This window comes from Poecilia reticulata, chromosome 5 (assembly GCF_904066995.2).
Source record: "Poecilia reticulata chromosome 5, P_reticulata-male-v2, whole genome shotgun sequence".
NCBI classification, from domain to species: Eukaryota; Metazoa; Chordata; class Actinopteri; order Cyprinodontiformes; family Poeciliidae; genus Poecilia; species Poecilia reticulata.
This window is the reverse complement of record NC_088834.1, coordinates 13,525,620-13,550,920: the sequence shown is the minus strand read 5'-3', so window position 1 is coordinate 13,550,920 and position 25,301 is coordinate 13,525,620. Positions and strand designations below refer to the sequence as shown.

Genomic DNA, 25,301 nt, shown 5'->3' with positions numbered 1-25,301 from the left:
AAAGCCAAACGGGCAGCAGACGCAGCCAACCACATTCACAATCTTGAAGCCATCGGACCAATTGCAGGGTGAAGGGGGAGGGAGCTCACAGCACTGATCTTCTGTTTGCAGCATCCCAAGAGAAGCCTCTGTTGTGTGAAATACAAGAAAAAGGGCAAGACAGCGGGAGTGAATCCAAGGAAGCAACTCGAAGAACTGGAAGGGTGGAATCTCTTGGGGGGTGGCAGCCAGGATAGGGTTACTTTTGATTTGTGGAGTTCATCCTTAGAGCAAATGGCTGTTGTGTCAGTGTAAACAGCCTGTGCAGTACCTGCATTGCTGAAGGGGGAAGGAGAAGAGGAGGAGGCGGCACAGACACTGGAGCAAATGTTACCTCTTCCTATGAATGTTTCCTGCTGTTAGGTAGCCCCAGTCCTGCTGCTGCTCACCTCTTAACATGCATGTTGTATGTTGAGGTACGTATGCATATCTAATCTGAGGGTAAGACCTGCTCATGTTGGCAGGATTAGCAGCCGAGATGCAGCACATCTTAACTAAAAATAACATCAAGAGGAGCATGACATGATCCCATGCAAAGAGCTGCGAGCGTTTGTTTTTGTGCAGAGCAGGGCAACGCAGACTGAACTACAGCAGCCGACTAAAACCAGCCTTTGTTTTTCATTGGTTGGCTTCAGTTGCACATGTTCCTCATTAAGTGCAAAAGCAGACAGGATGAGGAGGGAGGAATGGATCATATGTCTGTGCCTTCCTGTGTCACTATAGAAAGCATGCTCTTTTAAAAAAGGAACCTCTTCATATGTGTAAATCTTGGGGAAAAAGTGCTATTCGCTCTCATGGGACGCGTGTAGTACGCAAGTAGGTGGGAGGAACATGGGCTCAAGCCATGCAGTGGATATTTATGGAACCACTGTGTGTGTGTGTGTGTGTGTGCGTGTGTGCGTGCGTGTGTGTGTGTGTATGTGTGTGTGTGTGTGTGTGTGTGTGGGTGTAAGTTGAGTTTGATGTCTGGAAGTGCTGCCAGCACATTTCCTAGAGGTGAACGTTACAGTTAGAGTGGTTAGTATTCCTCTGACTTTATGAAGTATGTACACCAGATTCCTCCTGTACGTTTGTTACCCACATCCTGCCAAAAAAAGAAGAAGAAAAAAACAGAAACACCCGCCACAACCTTGCTGGCACTAACAGCCAGGGGCTAAATAAAAATCTGGATTTCTAAAAAAATGATTTAAGCACATCATCAACAGACAGATGTAAAGCATTTTTTGCTTGTGTCTCCTTTTGCAGCTCATATGGAGGAAGAACCATCAATGCCTCAGCAGACCTTAAACCGACGGCAGGACGGCTGTACTGACCATGAGGCACGTTAGAAACTAAGCAACACGTCAACATCCACACCAAAATAAAAGGGAAAAAGTTTGAGAAAATCTGCTTGAGAAACCTACACCCGACCATGGCTGTGAACACTGCCAAGACAGCGTCAAGTTTTCTCTCGACAACTGCAACAACCGCCACGGGCCCGTTGCTCTCAACGAGCCTCGGACCCAGAGAAAACATCACCTCAAGAACATTTATGACTGTTACCCTAACGACAGCAGCAACAACAAACGAGAGCAGCTTCAACGCCACCGCGGCTCCAAACGTGGTGATTGAGGGCTCGAGTGTTGGAATGCTGCTGGTGCCCTTCGGCATCATCACCCTCATTGGCCTAGCGGTGGCAATAGTAAGGAACTGATTCAAGATTCTCCTACGTTGTACTTAACTCCTTTTGATGATCTAGTTAATAGATATTTTAATGTCTTTTTTTATTACAGATGCTGTACATTCGGAAACGGAAGCGGTAAGTCTTTACATTTTGCTGAACTATCTCTACAAGAGGCTAGAGGAAGATTTTTTTTTTAGTTTGTTGCATAATTTGCATCTAAATATGTAACTTAAGATGGACAGATGTTGAGGGGGGAGGGGGCGTTGCATGCAAATCAGCTTAACAATTAGCATCATCTTTATGTTTTTAAACTGAACTTGCAACCTCTAAGAAAATGGCTGATTGACCAGACATGTATAATAATGAAGAAAGCATCATTATGAGGCATTTTGAGGGAGGTTCACCCTGCTGAAACATTTATTTTAATGCTCTGCTGACTGTTGAAGAAAGACCGAACACCAGAAAGCCTGAGGCCTTCAGAAGAAAGACTTGCAACTTTTGAGTCTGAAAAGATAAAAACAGCCATTCTATTATATGTGAAAGAAAGAGACAAAAAAAGTTTACCTTTCCTGAAAGGAGGAAACTTCCATCCATCCATCCATCCATCCATCCATCCATCCATCCATCCATCCATCCATCCATCCATCCATCCATCCATCCATCCATCCATCCATCCATCCATCCATCCATCCATCCATCCATCCATCCATCCATCCATCCATCCATCCATCCATCCATCCATTCTCTTACACCCTTCCCTCAGTGGGGTCGGGAGGGTTGCTGGTGCCTATCTCCAGCTAGCGTACCGGGTGAGAGGCGGGGTACACCCTGGACAGGTCGCCAGTCTGTCGCAGGGAGGAAATTTCTGCTTTCTAAGAAAGGCATGTAGGCCAGAGAGAAGTTTGTCAGAGAGAATATAGACAAAGATCAGGATGTTCTTTGCACATTTAAGCCTAAAATTGAATTGTTTTGACACCAGAATGGAGGAGTTTTAGTGTAAACCAAATATTTTTTTGTTAACTGAGCAAAACAAGCTTAATTTCTATAATGTCTTCCTATAATTTAATCCTTTTCTTTTTCATAGACAAATCTAAAAGATGTCAATATGTGAACTTTCCTTCAGAAAGAACACAAAAAAGGTCTCCTAATTTTTCCCCACAGCATTGCAATATGAAAAATGCTATCAGATTCACATGTATTCGTCGATACTCCAACTCGGTCCAACTAAAAAAATGTTCAACTCCACCAGAACAAGAGCAGTTTGTAAAACACAAACTATTTATGAAATCAAACGTCCACTTGGATGCGTTCGCTGTCCTGTAGGAAACACGAGGTGACAGTGGGGAGGAACAACTCATTCCTCACAGGAAGAAACCTCCAGCAGAACCAGACTTTGTCTGTGTTTCAGGTTAGAGAAGCTGAGACATCAGCTCATGCCCATGTACAACTTTGACCCGGCTGAAGAACAGGACGACCTCCTGGAACAGGAACTACTGGATCACGGACGGGACGGCAGCCTCGCGGGTCCAAACGCCAAGGTAGGCCGGACGGCGCCAAGAAAACATCAGCACATTTCTAATCTAAGCTACATATAATTATGACTGAACCTCGTGATCTTTTTGTCAAAGTTTTCTTTTTTAGTTGTTAATGTGTACTTGTGTATAAAACTTTCACTTGGTTATGAATATGATTTATTCTGTCTTTGTGTTAATTTTTGCCTTTTTTTGATTTCTGTTTAAAGTTTTGACAAAAGGGCAAACATGGTAAAGTATCACCCATGTGACCTTTGAACCTCTTCTTCTAACCTCACTGTTCTTCCCCTCACTCATGCTGTCCCTGTTTCAGTATCCATAGTAACGGCAAGAAGGCAAAACGTTTGAAATATATTTAAAATTCGAATCTAAAGAAAATTAATTGACATAAAATAAACAGTTTTGCTTAAAGTCTCTTTCTGTGAACCTGCACCCTTATAATCTATCACTTAATTTCATTATTTATCCTTCATCCATGAATTCATAGAAGATGTAGCTACTGAAGGCCACAAAAAACTGAGCAAAAACCTTTAAAATGGAGCCTTGTGATGCAAAATGTGGGACTAACAAGAAAACTAACATAAACCATGCAGTACAAGTAAAATCACACGATGTAAGTGTTTGTTTTAGATAAAAAAAATCCACATATTTTTATTAGTTGGACACAAAAAAATTTGTTTCTGATTTTAAAAGTTATCTGCTTACAAAAGTTTTCAGCTGCCCTCAATTCATTCATCTGTTTAGTTACTACTGGAGAAATTTATTTGTACCCCTGACAAATATGTGTCTTAATATGAATTAGTGTTTGATTTACCAAAACGATAAGTAAATAAATGTAATTAAAGTCAACGTTGGATTTTCCAAGATTTTCAGATTAAGATTTTGTTGCTGTAACAAAAGTAGGGTAGTTCTTTTTGGAGGGGAGTTTTACTCGTCTTTATCAGGGATAACAATAAATTTACTAACGTGTGTTTGTGGCATGTGGTGTTAATTGTACAACTGATCAAAATGTGAATGTTAGGATTAGAGCAGGAGCTTTAATTACCGTTTAACATGTAAAAAGTCATTTTTCTACATATAATTGTTACGCTGTAAAACTTTTGGAGGTGGTTAGGGTTAGGGTTGAAAATGTAATTTAAGTCAACAAGAAAATTGTTTTGGTTTTAACTCAGAAATTAAAGTTCATGAATTTGATTTAACAACAAGAGACGAGTTGTGTAAATGTTGTTTTTAAGTTCTTTAATCTTGAATTGTGAGTTTTAACTTAATGCTGCAATTTAAACCAAATATTTATTTCACAATATGGAAGAAAAAAAACTGCTTTCCCCTAGTGAAAGAGTCACATTTCTCTATTATTTTCATTCACAGCATCAAGTTAAAATAACTACTTATTTTACTTTAGAATAATTTAAATTCTAGTTTCAAATTGCATGAACAAAATTTCTGATCTGATAATGAATTTTATTAACCATGAAAATGAATTGTTTAAAACAGGACATTATCCTCAAGCTTTAAAATAAACATTTGCCTTAATAACAGAGTCAGATCAATGTAACGCATTTCTATCTCAGGATACAAACACGCCGCTAAGCATTCTGGAAAATAGTTCCCACACCTGTCTTTTTCTTCAGTTTTTAAGTGCTAACCTAAAAACTCTAGCTTATTCAACTTTTGGAGGTTTGACAAAATTAACAAAAAGTTAACACAACTTACTGTTGTAGGTTTATCTCCCACAAATTCACATTCAGGTTCAAATCTAAAACTCACTAAATTTATTTGGCTTAAAGAGTAGCAGGCAGTAGACCCAACTAAATGCGGCTCAGATGTTTTACAGTGTAAATAAAAACCTACACCTTTGTCCGCATCGACACCATTTCTAGACAAAACAGCAGCCGTTGCAGTGGACTGGTTATAAACTTCCTCTGCTTTCTACTCTGCAGACTCTCACAACCTCCCAGGGGACAACGCAGCGACCCAGTCGTCTGGTCTTCACAGATGTTGCCAAAGCCCTCAATGCTTAACGGCCCCTCCGCCCTGCCTGGTCAGCCCCAGCCTGCAGGAGAGCTGCAGACCCTCTCACATACCCAGGCACAGACTGTCACTAACGAGGGGAAAACAAAGGGAAGCTAGACTTAAGCTGGAGGTCTGATAAATGTTGTCTTCACAACGTGTCAAGTGGTTGTATCAAAGAAAAAACTCAGTGAGAACAATGCAAAGGGTCAGTAATGATCTTGCACTATTATTATTATTATTATTCACTGGGGCACCAATTAAGTGTGGCACCCTTGTTTTTTTAAAACTATGCTCCGTCATTGTTAAAATATTTAATAGCTTGTCAGTTTCTTGCATCTATGTTTCTGTTTCATACGAGGAAATTGTGAATCTGTTCTAGTGATTTTGTGGTCTTACACCTCGTATGCTGGATGTGTCGCCATCCTCAATCTGTTTTCCTCCCTATTTGTCTTCTTTACAGACTGTGGATTAATATCATTTCCATCTGTACACATTAAAAATAAAAATCCAGAGGAAAAAAAAGACGGCACAAATCCATGGCAACAAATGAAGAGTGTGATATTTTTATTGATAAGCAATATAGAAGCAAGGTAACACAAATCACAACGTAAAGAATCATAACAAAATATATATCACAGGTTTGTGAGTTGTATTAAAGAAGTGGATGAGGACATATCAATAACGTAACTATTACATTGTGTAAAAGGTAAGGCATTAAAGATGATTTCTCAAGTTACTGTTCAACTTTTCAATAGTTGAAACTAGATCAAGTGCTGTATGTAACTATATCACTAGCAGTAAGATCACAAAACAACATTGTCCCCTTACAGAAAGAGTAAATATCCAAACACAGCTCGTGTAAAATAACACACTGACTTAGCTGGAGTTAAATTAAGAGGCGCCTTTCAGGCTGACTCTCATTCTCTGGTCATATCAATATAGTGAGATGAGACGTGTGTGTGGACTACTGCAGTACTATTCAAAAGTTATTTCAAGATTTTATGATCCACTCTGCCTGCAGGTCTGATGGAGACTTCGGGCCGTAAAGGACAGAAGTCTCCATATATCTGCCTAAAAAATGGCCCAGGCTTGGTTCTCTTCAGAGGTAGTCCAGGAGGGCTAAATAAGTAAAGTCAATGCAGCGTTGAATAAATCGGTAATGTGGCAGCAGCTTAGGCAACGGTGCTGAAATACATAAAATAAATGATGTATAAGTAAAAACAGAAAAAAAAGTGTTTGAATATAAAGTAAATGGGTGATTTTCAAGTAATAAGCAATGCAAGAATGACATGTTTGATGCATTTTTGATATATTTTATAAAAAATTTAAAAAAAATCTTCGATATGTCAGCGTAAGAACAGAAATCCCAGCAAGAAAAGGTGTCCAGATATTTTAGATTAACTACTTTTAGATTAATTACCTTTTGGAGGTTAGTTATCCGCTGCAGACGCAGTTCTAAGGTAGGGTTCTGTGGATTACTTATCAGCAATCAGTATTTTATCGTTAGCAGAGAGCTGTCTGAAGATTTCAGACGTCAGATAACTGCTAACTAAAAACTCAGACACTTTTTATCACGTGTGAGGTTGCAAATGCTAGTAGCTCAGAGTTTCGTAAAGATTACGTTACAAATAGTGTTAATTTAATCAGTAATAGTGACTACATGTTGGAAATTATTATTTAGTTCAAATTATGCTTTTATTAGAACTAAATTAGCAAAAGGGCTCCATTTTGTAAATGGGTTCCTGCTCCAACCTGATGACAGTTCAGTATATATTTAGTCTGTCATCAAACCCTTCAAAATAAAAGCATGACCCATTCATTTAAATCAAGTGTGTTCAACCAGGAAGACATCTCAAGGAGGTAGAAAACCAGCAGCTCTGAAGGACTGGTTACAACATTTGAATGTTGACTCTGATTTGCTATTTTAACACATTTCACATGTAAAATAGGCAAATAACTAAATTCACAAGTTCTCAGCTCTAATGTCTTCTTTTACAAACTCAAGTAGTTCAGACAGTCTGCAACAGGTACGATAATAAAAACCAAACAGAACCCCCCTTAAAGTATCAGAACCGTCTCCTTACAGCATGTTTAGCATGATCTGATGATAATTAACAGTGGTAGCAATGTGCATCTATAGTGACCACTTGGTATTTGGAGGCACACATAGCTGAAGGAGCATTTAGTCTGCCATGGAGGGCAACAAAGAGACTTAACGACTAGATCAACATGTTGTGAGTGTTTCTGCTCTCACTTAGAGCTGATCAACCTTAAACCAGGCGAGGCTGGTAATGAAACTGGCAACAAGAAAACTCTGTAATTATACAGTATACCTTTCTGATTTATTATAAAAACCAGATCAAATACCTATGTATGGAAAATAAGTGACATTATCAATGACTTTTCTGCCCTATAATCAAAAATGTCATATTTTCAGCTTTGACCAGGGTACAAACCTGAGAGTTTTGCTCTTAAGTTGACTTATTAATGAAGAATCAACCATTTTTTTTTGTCTACAGGGGTAATTCCTGTAATTATCTGCCTAATTTTATAGCTATATATTTTTTATTCTTCTTGTTTCTTCTAACTTCACCAATATAAGATCTAAAAATGATCAACGGCCCTGCAGGAAACATGCAGGTTTAACGTTCATGTCTTGGGATTTCTGGCAGCACTGAACACACCGTTAAAAAAGTTGCATTTTATTTATTGTGAACATGAAAGTAAACAGAAACAAAACGTCTTACCCCGAAAAAGCAGCAAACCTCTTAGTTAAGGGGTTTCATTGAATCACTTCAGTGAAAACTAATGAGTGTTTTATGCCCAACTAATAAAATCCTCTGTGCTTAACTGACATTTAAATACAGTGGCTTGCAAAAGTATTGAAACTTATTAAACTTTTTAGACATTTTTTTATATTACAACCAGAAATGGGAACGTATTGTACTGGGCTTTTTATGCAGTAGACCAACAGGAGGCGATGCATACGTATTAGCTGGACGGATGCATGTTTTAAAATGTATTTAAAATACAAATCTGTATTTAAACCCTAATAATCTGATGGAACCAACTGCCTTGAGAAGCCACCTAAACCAAGGGATTAAACCGAGGAACACTGCAGGAATAAAGCTGTGGAGGAGCGGGAAGCTGTAAAGTTATAAAACAACACCCCAAGCTTTAAACTTCTCACAGAGATCAGTTCAGTTCATAATCTGTACATAGAGTACTTCAAATCTACCAAAACATGGCCTAAACCGCCATGCGTGGCGAGGAAAGCAGGAACTGCAGAGATCCAGAGAGAGATGTGGCAAAAGTACAAAACCAAAGTTTAGAGAAGCTCCGTCTCGAACTAAATGGTAAAGAAAACGTGCAAAGCTGGCAAAAGACACACTTTAAAAGCCTGCAGCAGTAAAAAGTGATTCTTCATCTTCTAATCTCTTCACTGTGTTGGTCAAAAACATAAAGTCCAAATAAAACACACTGAAACTTAAAATATGAATAAGTTTAAAAGGTTATGAAGAGTTTTGCAAGGCACTGTATGTTCAGAAGCAAATATTATCCTTTAAAGCAAAAAAAATCTATAAGACCCAACCTTTTTCACCTCGAAGTAGTAAAAAAAAAACTCATAAGCAATAAAACACACCATCAGTTCAGTACAATCGTGTCGTGTTATTGTAGCACAATTGGGTCAAGTATGTGCAAACATTGAGGTTCATCTAATGTATTTCAGCACGTTGCGGCTATTTTGCTGCCAAGAATTAAGTGTCACACATACATTTTACAGTGTAAGAATCAGAGAAAAAAATACATGATGTAGTAAAAATAAGAAAAAGAATAACAATCCCCTCCCCGTCCCACAAAAAAAATAAAAAATAAAAAAATACAGGTTTTCATAAGGTACTACACTCTAAAAGGCAAGTATTTCATCAAGTTGTTGTAAACTATTGGCTGCACTTTAATTCCCAGGAGATCAGAGTCTCGTTTCAGTTTTTTTTTTGTTTTTTTTAATCAGATACAGTTATTTTTATTAAATGATATCGATACTTTATCTGTACACCTCCGCTGGAGTGTAACATCCTCTTGTTACTTGTGTGTATTTGTTGATTTGTTGGCATTTAAGCCCTGAAACTTGTTGATTTGCATTGGTACACATGCGCGTGGTTGTGTGTGTGTGTGTGTGTGCGCGTGTGCGTGTGTGTGTGTGTGTGTGTGTGTGTGCGTGTGCATGCGTGTGTTTGCGTATACAGTATCACTTCTGAGGGAGTGAAGGATAACTTTGCAGGAGGATCTTCTGTGTTTTTGTGTCGCTGAGGTAGAATGAGAGATCAAGAAGCTGAGGCTGACTGAGGTTTTTACATGAGGTCTTTGAGTCAAGGCATACTGGTAATGTCAAATACAGATCAGAATCGCACAACAAACACAGCACCACAATTATTACTGAGTAGATATCATGTTCCTGAATAGATATGTACCTGAGGTTTTCATCAATGACGTAAGAGCACTGTTAAAAAAGTGAAATCCTGAGAGTGGTAAAAAAAAAAATGACACGTCAACACTGCGGTCGACTCAAGTATTTATGAAGGTTTTGTTTTAGTTTTTTCTATTTTTGTTCCAAAATGAAATATCCATTTCAACTTTTGGATTTGAATCAGTCACTTTCTGCTTGGAAGGATTTACTCAGCTGAGGTTAAGAAGTAATCTCTGAAAATGGATATTTCAGTTTGAAATCACACCAGCTTTCACAAAAATGAGTTCAGCTTGCCATGATTGTGTTGTTACATTGGTTTAAAAATATTAAGTTTAAAGCAGCTGAAACACAGTTCAGTTTGGTTCCTTTTGTCCTTTTTTTTAAAAATTCTGCCTCTTTTCTTTTTGTCTTTCTCCGCATCTCTCTCTCCGTACAAACACAAAACATACAGACATGCAAAAAGTCTCACTGAGAGGCTCAGGACAGCTGGCAAAATAAAGGGATAGTTCCACTTTAAGGGAGAAGCATTCTCTCAGGTCTTGAGATGGGTTTAAAAATTTGCAATCCAGGCGATTACATTTTTTAAATTCTCTTTTAAATGTGAGACATAAAGGTTAAATTGGGTGCATTTAGTTAGTGGGGTATTAAGCCACTAATTATTCCATACCTTTGAGCTGATAGCTTGATGTAGAGCTAGAAGGCACAGGACGAACTTAAACATTTTTTAGAAATCTTACATAGAGCTCATATTCAGAGATGCACACATCTGGCTTTTCCTGATACTGATTAATTCGGTTTTCTTTGATTTTTGACTGATTGCATATTTTTTTTACTACCGAATATGAGAAATAAAAGAAATAGAAATGTGTAGCAGTTTTTTTAAAACAGGCTGCAGCTTTGAATCCAACAAAAAATGAGGGAATCAAGCATTAAAGCATTAAGTGTCAAACCTAAAGGACTGAATAGTAGATAAAATAAATCTCATGAGGCCTTCTGATCTGATCAAAGCCAATTAAAGGAAAATTGGCTGATTCTGATTGATTGATTAGTGCATCTCTAGTTATATACATACTGCCCTCCATCTTTATAAATAATTAAACTCTATCTTTTATTGCAGAAGCATAATCTCATAATCTCAAACAATTTAGAAAAATACAACTTTTAATTTGACTATATTTACTTAGTCTGGAAAAAAATACATCTCACAGTAGAAAACAATTGTTTTTAATAAAATAACCCTCCGGAAGCTATCAAACAGAATTTTATTGAATGATTTACTTTTTAAGCTGAATGTTAATTACTGATTTTAATTAGTATTTCATTAAAGAGGCCCATTTCTTCTAACCATGCATTCAAAGCAGAGCACATGTCAATCAATTAAGGTATGTTGATAATTATAAATGGACGTAGAAGCAAGAAAATAGCTGAAATATTTAGTTCCAAAATGAAATTTCTTATGTTTTAAAGCACTGGAGTTGTGACGGTTGTTTTGTTTTTACTTTAATGTTTAATTTCTTTCACCAATAACTATTTAGGGTTTTGGAGAACCTGCGCTATATCACTTTAAAAGGCACATTCATGCTGTCACAAGACAGGAAGACGTTTTTATTTTATTTTCTGCCTCCTGTCTATATATAAAACACACATTTTCTTAATATTCAGCAACTCTGCAAATACTTTTCCCAAAAGCTGGAACCATGCCTTTACCAAGGCTCAAACGATCAGATACTCAAAGCAACAACAAATCCATGGTGCTGTTTAGATCAGGAGAGGAAACTGCTGTCTGCGAGGATTTTCTTTTCTTTTTTTTTTTTTTTTTGGGGTGTGAGTGTGTGTAAGTGTGTGTGTTCCTGATTTCCCATCACAGATAGGGAGTCAGATTGTACCCCTGTTTGCTTGAGGCCAAACACTGAGGTAGGTAGAGAGGGATCCCATCTACTCCGATTCCTCCTGAGCAGGCACCTGAGATGACGAGGGGCCCTCCTCGGCCACCTCCGAAAGGCCCTGGAACGTCCGAGGAGCAAACAGAGGAGAGAGATCGGTTATTATCTGAGCGGTGACTCACGCAGCTCAAAAAGGTTCTGAATCAACGCTAGAAAGAGCACGAGAGTACAAGAATGAGTGGCAAAAACTTCACGGGGCAATTGCGTGCGAGAGAGCGAGGCTCCAGCCGTCAGACCTAGAAATGTGAGGAAGACGACGGTTACATCAGGAAACCAAGAAGACAGGGGAAGAGAGCAGTTAGATCAGGTTTCCCCTCGCAACACTGACTCATTCTTCCCCTTCGTGTGCGTGCCTCTGAGAAAGGAGTCTGTCTCAATGGTTTCAGTTCTTTCAGGCGCCCTAACCTCTTTGACAAACTGCTCAGCGCAGAGGATGCGATAAGGCGAGGCGAGGGGCATCGTCTTGGTAAACGCTGTTGTGCAACGCTCTCGACAAGATGGCTAAAACAGCCCGAGGTTTCTGAGAAACGCTCCAAAGGTGGATGAGACCAAAGGATCTTTATGCCATGTGGGGAATTCGGCACCAGAGTCTGTGAATTTCCAAGAATTCGCCACATCAACATGAAGTCAGTTCAGAAGAAAGAAAAAAAAAAACAACAAAGCTTGTGCAGAGACGACTTACTGAAAGTGGTGCTTGTGTACAAAAAACGGACAACGCTTCCTGAATTTTTAATATTAGGGGTGATTAATTTTAACTTTTGAAACTGTCACAGGTCTGGGGAATGAAAATAAAAAAACAATCATGTAATTATATATTTTTTAATTTTTACTTAAAACAAGTTTTTAAAACATTTTTTTACATTTATAATTTGCTGCTTCACTGTTAGATACTCAAACATCTACTAATTTAGTTGTTTTTCACTTTTTTTGCTAAGCTTAAAAAAAGTAAATTAAAGATATCCCAAACATCCAAGGTTAAAGGTGAAATGAAGAGTAGGGCTAATTTTTGTTGAACTTCTTTTTTCTGATCTTTCAACATCAGTTCAGGTAAAAACAACACTTCATGTGACAAACAATTAATTAGCAAGCAACTTTCAAAACTTGTATTGCTAAAATAAGGTTATGTCTGGTTTTAGTGGTGATTAACCCAAACAGCATGACACTAACTGACATACAGCTCTGGAAAAACCACTTAAAATGACCAGTTTCTCTGATTTTACTCTGTATATGTATATGTTTGAGTAAAATGAACTTTGTGTTTTTATTCTATGAACCACTGACAACATGCCTCCAAAACTCCAAGCAAAATGTTGTATTTATCTGCAGAAAATGAAAAATGGTCAACATAACCAAAAAGATGCAGCACTTTCAGACCTCAAATAATGCAAAGAAAACAAGAAATATTCATTTAGAAACAACAATACTGATGTTTTAACTCAGGAAGAGAACATAAATCAATATTTGGTTAAATAGCCATGAGGTTTTCAGTGCAGTGGACTCTTAGTTTTTTCTAGAGCTGTATTTATAGTAAAATCTAAGATAGAAGAGAGAATGTCTCAATAAATGTCAACATTCTTTTATTTTTTTTATGTCATTCATATTCATGAACCACTTTTATTCTCAGTAGAAAGTGTCACCAAGAGAGTATTAGACTTTTCTGGTCACTCTTGGAAAACGTTCTTGTATCCCAAAATGATCAGTAGAACTAGAAAGTCAGTGAAATGTGACATTTATACGTGCCCTTATCTTTATTATAAAATAAGCCAAACACACAGCATAAAACATGAGTGAGGATGTATTACAGGGTGATGCCCTGAAGCAGATGGCAGGAGATTAGCAAAAATCCCACAGGAGAGATGATCTGCTTCTTCTTCCACCTCTGCTTAGGAGCAGCTTCAGAGGGAAGTGAGATGAACCCAGACTATTAACTATTAACAAGTAAACTGTTAACTAACATGCGAGTCTGGTTAACAGGTGACTTTTTGACGCTTTAATCATTGTAATGCAACAACCTAAGGCTCCTGGTGGCTTAATGGATAAAAAACCCAGGCGCATTTTTCCTGCCTTCCAGTATCAGGATTTAAGGGAGATGTTTCCGGATCAGTGAGGCGTTTCCAGTCATTCTACAAAGATTTACTTGATAATGTTCTTCAATTGAACCGCTGAATACTGAGGGATGATTACAGCATTTTTTATTTTTTTTAAGGTTTCTAAATTAGTGGTAGACATTAGACCTAAACCTCAGCCTAACCACTGGCATTTTTGTTTTGCTGTACTTGTGCCAGTCATGAACCAGTTATCATTATTGAGGCACACCAAGCTGCTGTTTCTAAACTACTAAAGCCTTCTGCCATCTTCTCCTCTTCATTAGATAAAACACAAAAATGTAAAAGTGAACAAATTTTTCTTTAACTGCATAGAGCACACAGTTACAGAGTATTGCCCCTCTCCCACCTGTTGCTAGTTACTACACTTTTTTCTCGCTGTAAGAAAAAACAAACACAGCCATAAAACGCAGTGTGGAAACTAAAAGCTTTACCACAACTTATGAAGGTAAAGCTGTTTTAAAACTACAGCTGGCCCAGGCTCTATCAGAGCAGACAGACTGATTAACCAGCTAATCTCATCTTATAAAGCAGAGCGGCAAATACAGAATCTGCAGAATAAACACTTAAAAAACACAACGTGCGACATGTTTGTCTTTGTGTCAAAATCAAATAAAAATAAAACATTTATAATTGCAGTAACAATGTCTTAACACAGATCAGACTGGAGATTTCCAAAAATGTCAGCATAAGATTTCCCCCAAAAGGTGATTTTTTTAAAAACCTCTAAAATTCTTAAATGATTAAATCAATGAGCAATTAAATGACTCGAAGTATCACATTTAAAATAAGGAAAGCTAATATTCAAATTGTGAAGACAGGTTTGTGTTCTAGTCTCAGCAATCCTATCATGACTACTCATGTTTCTGTATTAGTATTATGTTTAAAGTGAAATGATATGAATCAGATGGGCCAAACGACAGCCTACTTTCATAACTTATCATTTGATTCTCTATCGCTACAGTGCATCTTATGCAATACTTTTAAGTATTTTTATGTTTTGTTATTAAAACAAATAAATAAATAATCGTAGCCAGATATTTGCATAGCCTTTTTTCTTAGTGTCTGGCATTAAATTAATCAAAGTTTGACGACAAACAAGAAGATGTCTGTCAATATCTAGATGCAACATGCAGCATGGGAGTGTCCAGCCATAATAACATTTAGGAAGAAGATGGATTCTCTTTCCCTGAGATCAACATGTTTTCTTGTGTAGAATCAGCTTGCATGAACCGCAAGACATAAATAAAAGATCTTGTGAAGATGTTGGGTGAAGATGGTAAGAGAGCCATTATGGACAGTGAGATCAGTCCTGTATCTATGTGGGCTGAAATAAAGAAGCTGATACTCCAAAAGCAACACAGGAAGCCAGACAGCAGCCTGCACAAAAGCTGCAGTTTTTGGAGAAGTGACCTTGAAGAAGCAAAAGCATCAAAGCCTTTGGAGGAAAGAAAATGGAAACTTTCACATTTGAGAACAACATCCCAAACTCCAGGGTGCAGGGAATCTAACAACATTATGATTTGTTTTTCTGACAAAGAAAGGACTGGTGAACTTTATAAAATACATGACGTGGAAATATTGAAGCACATCACAAGACATTTGAGAAAGCTTGGGGGTAAAGCATCTTCCAACAGGATCAATGACCCCTAAGCATGCCACCAAATTAGAGACGAAGTGGCTAAAGGATGGAGCGGCCATCGCAGAACGTGTTCATGAGTCTGACCCAGTCCCATCACATCAGCCAGGTGGAATGGACCCAAATCACACATAACTCTATTGTGATAAGCTTGAGGAAGGAAAAGCCGATTGCAACAACCACAAATGACACAAATGTAAAAGTCTCTTTAGAAATGTCTATCATTTTTCTGGCATTTAGGGAACAGAAATAATTTTGCAAGTCCTGACATAAACAGGGAAAAAGTTTTGACTGATTTAATGCCAAACAGTAAGAAAAAAAAGGTGTGTCTTTGTAAGCTGCACATGTAAATATCTGTTTCCAGCTGAGTGATTTTTTTTCCTCCAGAGATGCTGCAGTTACGCTAAACATCTAAGGAGTAGTTTGATCACTAACTACCTCCGACACGTATTTACTGTAACAGCTTGTAGATTAGATTGTACCTTTACAGAACACGGCTGTGGATTCGCAGAACGTAGTGACTCCGCAGCTGAATGTAGGTTTAAATGTGATCAAAGCTTGACACAAGAAGACTTGCAAACTGGCACCAGTCAAAAGGCAAACGTGTGACACAGAATGAAATTTCTGTTTAACTGAGGCGGCACTCTCAAAAACTCTCTCCACCTATAGTTTGATCTGATTGTAGATGTAAGTTAGACTATAAAAGAGTGGCAACAAAAAAAAAATGCTGAAATGCAACTTGGTGCAGCTTGCAGTCAAAGACGAGTTTACTAAAGGGTATGTATGGGTAGAGGCCTCAGCAATGAAGAGCAAGAGCAGCAAACATACTGAAAATTGAATATATTAGAGGGGGAGAGAGGTTATTATTATTTTATTATTTTTGCCAAACAGCTAGGCTTTAATGCCTGAAAGAGCTGCATTAAAACAAAACTAGACCACCCTGCTACACCTTTTCATTTTCCTCACCTGCTGCTCTTCAGTCACTTCTGGAACAACTTTCCGGGGCTGTAAAACAAAACATAAAACACAAGACAGTAGAAGCCATTAAAGACTGATGGAAAATGAGTTTCATACTGAACAGCTCCAGCACACACACACACACACGCACGCACGCACGCACGCACGCACGCACGCACAAAAGCTTTAGAGAGAAAATGCATTGCAAAAACATTCATACCCCTTGGACTTTCAACCACAAACTTTGATTTTATTTATTTGGATTTTATCTGAAGATTTTTTTGAAGCAGTGCAGTGAACATTCATGATTACTGATACATCTAGACACAATCCAGTGCAACTATAGGTATTTAAAAGTCACATAGTTATTAAGAAAAAAGGAGGGAATACTATAAAGATCCACTATTCATCTGGGAAATCAACACAAATCTAGTTTTTATGGAAGAGAGGCAAGAAGAAAATCTCTGTAGAAAACACTGGGGAGCATAAAACGAGCAAAGCTCACCCCCATGGCAAAATATGGTAGTGGCAGAATTGTGATGTGGGGATAATTCTCATTAACAAGGACAGAGAACCTGGTTGGAAAAGTTGGATTGGGCCAAACATAGGTTTATCCTAAAATAAAATCTGTTAGATCCTGAGTTCCTATATATCAGGACAACTAGATCAATACATATTCAAGTGTTAAAATATCCCAATCAAAGTTCCAATCAAATCCAGTTGACAGATTCTCTTTAACCATACTGGGCTGTTTTGAAAGGATGAATGGTCTAAATGTTAATTGTCTAAAGCTGGTAAAGACATTGCCTTTAACCTTTAAGGTGGCTCCACAAAGTATTGACTCAGAGGATGAAAACAAATGGATTCCACACTTTTTAGATATTTATTATTAAAAAACTTAGAAGACCATGTATAATTTCTTTCCGTTTCACAATTCCAAATCACTTTGTGTTGGTCCACTGCATAAAATCCCAGTAAAATACTGAAAAGGTGGGGGCACTGGGCGGTCCAGTTGGCAGAGATCGTGCACCATGTGCAGAGGCCACCGTCCGTGACGCGGTCGTACTGCATTCGATTCATGATCCGGGACATTTACTGCATGTCTTCTTCTCCCTCTCTCTCCACCCTGTTTCCTGCCAATTTACAGTTCAGTAAAGGCCACTAGTGATAAAAGTGTGTGGTTGGATCTTTAAAAGTGTGAAAAAGTTCAAAGGGTCTGAGTACTTTTGCAAAAAACTGCACATTCTCAGTCCTTCCATACTGGCCAGTGAGAACGCCATACCCATTTTCTCGGTCGCCCTCGTGGTCGCCTCTGCCCAACAGGCTCTACTTTCTGAGGAGAAACCAAATCAGTGATGGAAAAAGTTTAGATTACATGCTACTATATTCACATTCCTCCCAGGAGGTTTTATGCAGAGCTAGCTTTTGGAATATGCAATCTTCTGCTTCCTGAATGTAAAGAGCTGCATTGATACTGAGCAAAAGTAATTTGTCAAATCCCTCCTCAGCATGTCGACATCTAGAGCACCTGCACAGATTTTGAGTACTAAAGATGTGCTTACCTTGATGTAAACAACTCCACAGATAAAAAGATTGCATCTAATCAAACAGTAAAGCCTTCGTGAACTCATGTTGATGTTTTCTCTAACTGAACTTTCCACGGAAAGATGGATTTGTGTGACTGGCATGTCTAATTGCATCCACTAAATACCTCAATCTGCTGTGTTTTAACAAGTTTTAGAAGCTAAATTGACTGGCAATAATTGCTACCTCAGAGCCACTGATGCACAACAAACTAGTTTATTCACTGGAGATTTAATAAATGCAACTCAGCAAAACTCATCCATAAAGCAGAAAAAAACTTGTTTTAAGCTACAGTTCTACCTTTTAACACGGTTCAGAGAGATGGGAAAGGAAGGTTGTAAACAGAAGCTCAGCATTTGCATCTGTTTATATGGCAGCTTCCAAAAGTGTTCAAAGTGAACTATAACGGGATTTATTAGCATTTATCAACAAAGCAATTAATATCTGGATATTTACAAGTTAGCAATCTGGTGTGAGATTGTTTTTCAGAAAATAATTGCTTTTGTTAATTGGGTTATTTATATCTGGTCTTCAGCAGTTCTTCTTAAAGTCAACAGTGGGATCCCACTGAACAGGTAACACTGTCCTGACACAGCAATACACATTGTTTTTTTACCTTATTGTTAACCGAATGGTAGCATTTTGTTGCGCTTTGGCCAAATTTCTCAGAACATTTCTCATTTTTCTACGGAGTCCCACAAGGTTCAATCCTGGGCTTCTGTCCTTTTAGTCAATGTGTTCCCTTACGCACAAGCTTTAAAGAAAAGTGAAGAGATTATACGTAATTATGTTTGTCTCTATCTGTAGATGTTTTCTGGATCACTTTAGTCTTTGGTTAGTAGCATTGATAAAATAAACATTTTTAATATTTTTTTATTAACTTTATTAATAGATGCAAAAGACACTTACGATAATGTTTATGGAGTTTCTGTCTTAAAAACATAGAGTTCTAAAACCTTAAACACTTTTGACACTGATACCATATTGTCACATGTGTAAGTTTCAGAGCATGTTTTAGTAATAATTATTTTGAAAGTATTACTGTGTCATCTCTGGTTGCATGTATGTCCAACGTCTCCAGGACGGTGGCTCCTGTGTCTGACTGAGTGGATTACCAGGGATGATCTGTCCAGATTTATAAGGACGGCCACTGATAATCTGGAAATCATTAATGAAGAGGGAAAAGACTGCTTTCACTTAAACCAGCTCAAAGCTCTGCAGAACCGTCTCACAGACTTTAAGAGCTCTTGTCTTTCAATACTGTTAAAAATGGCTTAAAAAACTTTTCTTTTTTTTAATTAAGTTACTTTTATGCTGTGGGATTATTTTTTTCACTATTACTTTTTTGTTATTTTCAAACAAAGTGAGTCAGATGACATATGAATTAGCCCATCTGTTTACTTTTACCTCAGTTTAAGTTTGAGAGGTTTTGTCTTTATTTATCCTTTTTTTCTCTGTAAAGCTATAAGAAAGCACTGTTCCTCTACTGTTTCCATACAAATAAAGATGTCTTCTTTTTTCTCACTATTATTATGACAGGGAGTTTACATATTATGCTGTAGACTTTTGTTGTCATGATGATGACATGCTAAATTAATCTGACTTTAAATATTTTCTGGCATTTTATCGACAAAATGATCCAATTATTGTAAATGCAGAAACCTTTCAGTGACTTTGGGATTTGAGATATGTTTATATATATATAGATATATAGATTGAGGAACGTTTCTGGCACACCACTGATTCCCAAAATGCGTGGAGAAGGTATAAGATCTGCTAAAACTGAAGATCCCAGCAACATATGAAGTGGTAAGAAACATGTTTTATTGGTAGGTCAATCACTGCTGGCCTTCAAACAATCCTGACGAAGGTCACAAGCTGAAACAACTCACAAGAAAATGATGACTAAGACTTCCAATCATTTCATCCTGCACAGTGCATCAGCAAGTGGCTGAAAATACAGACCAGATACCCACAGATAACTGATTTTGTATGAGTTAGTTTTTTCTACTTTTGTAGTTTTGTAACTAATCCAGATGCACTGAACACAGAAAACGAAAAAAATCGCACATTCCCTATGTGCTATTTGACAAAATGCAAGTATTTCTATTCCATGTCCCAAATTACAGCGAATGTCATCACATGTATGATTTCGCCATCAGTTTCTGAACTATTTACAAACGTCTGAGTTTACAGATTAATACTTTCTTGGTAAAGAAAAAAACGTTGTTGATCTTTTGACGTCATCAGTACGTAGTTGTGTATAAATATGAAAGTGTTGTGGTGAGTTTTGACCTTCAGTGCTGTTCTGGGGCCTTTGCTCTTGCTGCCTTTTGGTCGTCCTCTCGGCCTCTTTGGGGTCGGTGGTCCAACGGGCTCCTTTGGAGAGAGATCACATCTCAACCAATCAAAAATGCATTTTCTACCCACTCTCTACAAAAAAAAGACAATTCAGCTATAACTTAAAACTAAATACTACAGGTTTTTGAGGCGAGTGCAGCCTCTGAAGCTTTACCTGCTGCTGTTTCCGAGGTCGACCCCGACCCCTGCGCTGGGGCTCCTCAGGCGACTGGGCTGTGCTCGACTGAGGAGACGGCTCTTTGGTCCCACTGTCGCTCATTCCTGCGTCTGTCCACCTGCTTTAGAGGGTGTTGGCATCAAAGCCTGGAGCAGAGGCCTCTGGGGCTTTACCAGGGGAAAGAAGTGACTTTTAACAGCAGAACAAGACGAAATAACAAACTGAATACCTTTTAATGAAGCGATGCAACAATCTTTGCCAAATTGCTTAATCAAATATTAGCACTTTCAATCGTCTACTTTTTGAGGGGTTTCAGACAAAGTTGTTTAAATAAGAGATGACTGTATAATAACAAGTATAATTGAGAACCATGCAGGACATTTTTCCAAGAGCAACTGTGGGAACCACTCATGCTCAAGCCTTGGCACTGGGACCATCGGAACATGGACTCTGGCAAATGTTGAGAAACATGAGAATGGTGTACGGAGACTAAAAGTAGCACAGATATTCACAACTCAATCTGCCATTCAAGATCTGCATCTATTGCATTGATGTCTGCCTGTCCAGCTTCCCTCTATCAGCCGATTCTCGACGGGAAAGAAGCGAAAGTTGCTGCAGGTTAACTTACAGCTGTGGCAGTGACACACAAATACGCAGACAGGAGGCAGAAAGAAAACAAACAAACCTACTGGTGAATACACAAAACTGAGAAACAACCAGACAAAAACATGTTTGGGACTGCGGTGACTGATCCGTTTTGTTATTATGTGGACAACTGTAATGATTATTTTATTTTAGTTTCTGTCACTGGTTTGGGATTTATGTAAAGCATTGAATTGTAATAATCAAGGCAATGTCAATGTTTCTTATACTGTCGATGTAAAGGAATGCTGGGGTCAGATATGTGGCGCATTATTACATTTCAAATGCCATGAAAATTGCATATTTGATCAACTGGATGGACATCTATGTCTCTTGTTGCAGTCACCAGAAAAGGATTTCAGTGACCAAGCTGCTGAAGATCAAAAAGAGTGATGGGAAAATTGTGATGATGATGCTGATTCAGGTTAGACCACGTTTTCCTCTCTCTTTTCCTTCGTTTCCACTATCACAACGTGTCTCCACTATCAGAGTCTGCAGGTGAGTCTGCAGGGGTTGGCATAACGGACAGTAAACGTAACCACATAGCCAAATATTTTATTGCAAAGTAAAGTTTTAATGGACGGTCCTAGAAATATTCCAAATATTGCATCCTCGCAGTCTTTTATAGCTGAAACATTTCTCATATTGATAAAACAATAATGACTGAAATTAACATGATGTGCTCAAGAAAACAAAGTGAAGAGCAGAGGTGCATGCAGAAAGCTTTAAAATGAGTGGTTGCATTAAAGCATAACTAACAAACAACTAATTAATATATTATGAGTCATTACTAGCTTAGTGTCATGCATTCCCACCAGCTTCTATTAATATGGTAAACAATGAGTCATTAGTAGTATATTACAGGGATTTAATAAATAACAGAAAATGGTGACCATACACCTCCTTGAAACTTCAGCAGCTGAATATGATCCTTTATAAAGTCATGTTAATAACAAAGTCTCCAGAATTGCAATTGCAAACAAGCGCTTGAAACCAATATTTGGTTGATTATAACATTTGAAGTGCCAAACTTACATTTGGTGAGCTAGAAAGATTTATACATCCCTCGCTGCATACACCTGAAGGAAGTTCTAGTGACAAGGATGCTAAAGCTTGCAGGGAATTGTGGGAATGTTGAGATAATGAAAAAGGAAGTAGAGCGGGAACATCCAGGAAGATTTGAAAGGGAAGACCAAATGGGAACCACTAACAATCTTTGACTGGCACAAAAAACCCAAAGCTGCTACTGAAATTTCTTATAAGCTCAACCAAAATGTATGTAGCTGGATTTGAATCTGATTGGATTGATTTTGATTAAATAAATCAGACGTGTTTAGAGTGAGGTGACATATAAATTCATTAAATAAGACAAATAAATTAATAAACATCGTTCAGGATGTTTATTAAGCAGGTTCCTGTGCTGCTTTTATTTATAAGGGTTTCCTATGAAAAAAGGAAAACTGACATAAATAAATTAGTTAAACAATTAATGCAACTATTTAAAGCTCATTGATTTCTGTCTTGAATCCATATTTTATGAAATTATATTTTCCTTTGAAGTAATGGTTAGGGTTTATTGCACCAACATCGTGATTTCAATATTCAAAATAAATATCACAATGTTTTGTTTGCTTTAAATGGCCCGTTTCCTTTTAGAAACTGTTGGATAACTTAATTATCAAAACATTTCAAAACAGCTCAGTCTGGAGCTTTTTTATTATTATTATTAATTCTCTCCAGCATGCAGTGATATGGTGAACAATGCGTCCTTGTGTTATGTAACCTATAACAACTTTATTTGCAGGGATTTATGAAGTTTTCGGTAACAGGAAAAACGGAATGGGAGCCATATATCTCGCAGAAACTAGGTGTCCCAAGGTGGTCATTCACTCAGAGCCTGGCTCTGTGAGGAATGTGCCAAACACTAATTGCCATCACAGCCTATCAAAACCGCCGCACCGAAGCAGGAAGTCGGAGTAATTCGAGAAATGCGTCCTCGCTGGACGGATTTAAAGCCAAACGAGACGCACGACGTCGCTTCGTGGTTCGCAAAACTCACTTCTTGGAACAACAACAACAGTACGCGCCGATCTGATGTGATGTGATCGGCGGCGCAGCGTCCACTCAGACCGCTCGGTGTTTGGCTCTCCAGTACGGGACTGAATGTACTTTCTGCATATGGGCGGCAGTACCATAGTGAGCAGAAATACACACTAAAAGCCGAACTCGACAGTAGGAAACCAGGCGAATCCCCTATTGAGCAGCTGGCGCATGTTGACGCCAAAATAACAAATAGAAGCCATCGGCTTTTTCGTCTCCTTTCTTCTTCTTCTTCTTCTTTTTTTTAAATTTATTTTAAAAGGCAGAAAGTCGAGAACATCCCCCTGCTTCCATCACTTGCGCAACCCATCTATCTCTCTCTCTCTCTAAAGTGTGTTTGTTTTTTAGGAGCGATAACACAGCAGGTCTACATGGGGGAGAAAATTGGGGAAATGTCGCGCTGAAGAGACAGACGAAAAAAGAACAACTTTCCATAGGACAAAAGGCAAAGAAACACAGGTGCAAAATCTCTCTTTTCAGAGCCTGCATGTATGCAGATATATAGGCTCCATGTTCGGGCTGAGGAGTCATGCAGCCACACACACTGAGGCAGACAGAGGGGGGAGCAGAGGAAGTTGATCCTTACCTTAGGTCGGCTTGCAGCTTTACCTGGAAGTTCACACACACTCCGCTCACGTTGTGCTCCTGCACAACTATGAAAATCTTAGTGTATCGCCTGTCTCATTGGCTGGATTGAAATGGTAATCTCTCTCTCTCTCTCTCTGTTTCTCTCTCCCTCACTCCCTCCCTTTCTCTCTCTCTCACACTCTCTCTCTCTCCTTCCTAATCGGAAATGTGTGTGATCCCCCAGACGTCCAGTCACGAATACCCCAGATGCAGTATAGTGGGGGGTTGCACCAGAGCAGTATGCATTGCATACTTTCTCTATTAAAGCATGTTTCAAGAAAGAACGGGGGTAGGAGGGTTGAAAACAGAGGACCCCGCCCCAAGGGCTGCTCCACCGGACCACCCACTTGAGAGGGGGAAAGAAGACAGGGGTATTACCAGACTAGAGGGTCTGGTTCCGGGGTTCACAAGGAAAAAACAGAAAAAGAAGAAGTGGGGGAGGCTAGGAAGTCCCCCCCCCCCTCACCCGCTCCCCCCCTCACAAAAAAAGAAGGGAGGGAAAAGGTTCAGTTTGCTTCATAGTGAGAGCAGACAGTCTGCACAGTTTCAAGCAGAGAGTTTCACTCACTTTCCCTGCTGTTATCTCCCCACCTACATGGCCAGAGATACACAGTATCACTAACCTTGTAAGTCATAAAGGGCCTCTGTATCAAAGGGCTTCATGGGAACCTAATCTGCTGGGCTGTAAACTGTTGTGCTATTGTTTAGAGGGGGGAAATACAGAATGCGTGTTTTATTTAATCAGTTGTTCTGCAAACATGTGTTGCAGACGTCTTGAACATGTCCACATTCTGTCATGTTACAAGCACAAACTTTAGTATATTTAGTGTGACATCTGCATGGAAGTAGCACATAATTGTGAAGTGCAAGAAAAATGACGCATGGTTTCCAATTTCCTTATTTGAAAAAACCCTGAAAAGTGCGGCGTGTAAGAACGTATCCAACACTTCTGAGTCAGTACTCTGGAGAATCACCTTCAGCTGCAGCTGCCAGAAGAACGTCTTCCACATGTTTTCCTCTGTTTATTGCCGCTGTTGCGTACATTTTTTAGATTTGTGGAGTTCGAAATGAATAATGATCTGAGTTGTGCATCTCTACATCTTCTCCAAAGTTACTATTAGCATCTCGGCTGCTTCTCTGATTAATTATTTCCCCACCTGGAGTGTCAGTTTAGGTGCACAACTGAAAACTTTTTCAGTTGTGCAATGCAGTTCTTATTTTCTTATATTTTAGGGAACAGTGTCCTCTCTCAGGCTACATTTACATGGAGTTCGACAAAAAAAAATCAATAACAATAACAATATTGTGATAGGCACAATAATAAATCTGAGAGATTATTCAATATTCAATAAAATATTCTGACCCAAAACCGCACAGCATTCTGGGGGATGTAGGCAGAGGAAAGGCTTTTGTGGATCAACAGCAAGCTAGACAAGGTTGGTGGATCAACTAACTCACTGGTTCCTTGGTT

At 38.5% G+C, this 25,301-nt stretch overlaps 2 protein-coding genes across 3 annotated transcripts; one reads left to right on the top strand and one right to left on the bottom strand.

Annotated features, from left to right (window-relative positions):
* The first annotated feature begins 9 nt into the window (after positions 1-9).
* On the top strand, positions 10-5,798 carry c5h3orf18 (chromosome 5 C3orf18 homolog). Of its 2 annotated transcripts, none has more exons than XM_081607066.1 (5): positions 10-455; positions 1,285-1,720; positions 1,812-1,837; positions 3,111-3,240; positions 3,444-5,168. In XM_081607066.1, the coding sequence occupies exons 2-5, from the start codon at positions 1,451-1,453 to the stop codon at positions 3,447-3,449; spliced, it is 432 nt and encodes a 143-aa protein (XP_081463192.1). In that variant the 5' UTR covers positions 10-455; positions 1,285-1,450; the 3' UTR covers positions 3,450-5,168. The 2 variants fall into 2 exon arrangements, with proteins under 2 accessions (XP_081463192.1, XP_081463191.1); XM_081607065.1 differs by lacking the exon at positions 3,444-5,168 and adding an exon at positions 5,175-5,798 and having other exon boundaries at positions 26-455.
* On the bottom strand, positions 5,795-24,155 carry si:ch211-161c3.6 (uncharacterized). The gene is made up of 6 exons (XM_008408677.3): positions 23,790-24,155; positions 20,459-20,628; positions 20,239-20,322; positions 17,642-17,692; positions 16,369-16,407; positions 5,795-11,719 (listed from the first exon to the last, which is right to left on the bottom strand). The coding sequence occupies exons 2-6, from the start codon at positions 20,561-20,563 to the stop codon at positions 11,651-11,653; spliced, it is 348 nt and encodes a 115-aa protein (XP_008406899.1). The 5' UTR covers positions 20,564-20,628; positions 23,790-24,155; the 3' UTR covers positions 5,795-11,650.
* Positions 24,156-25,301: the final 1,146 nt, after the last annotated feature.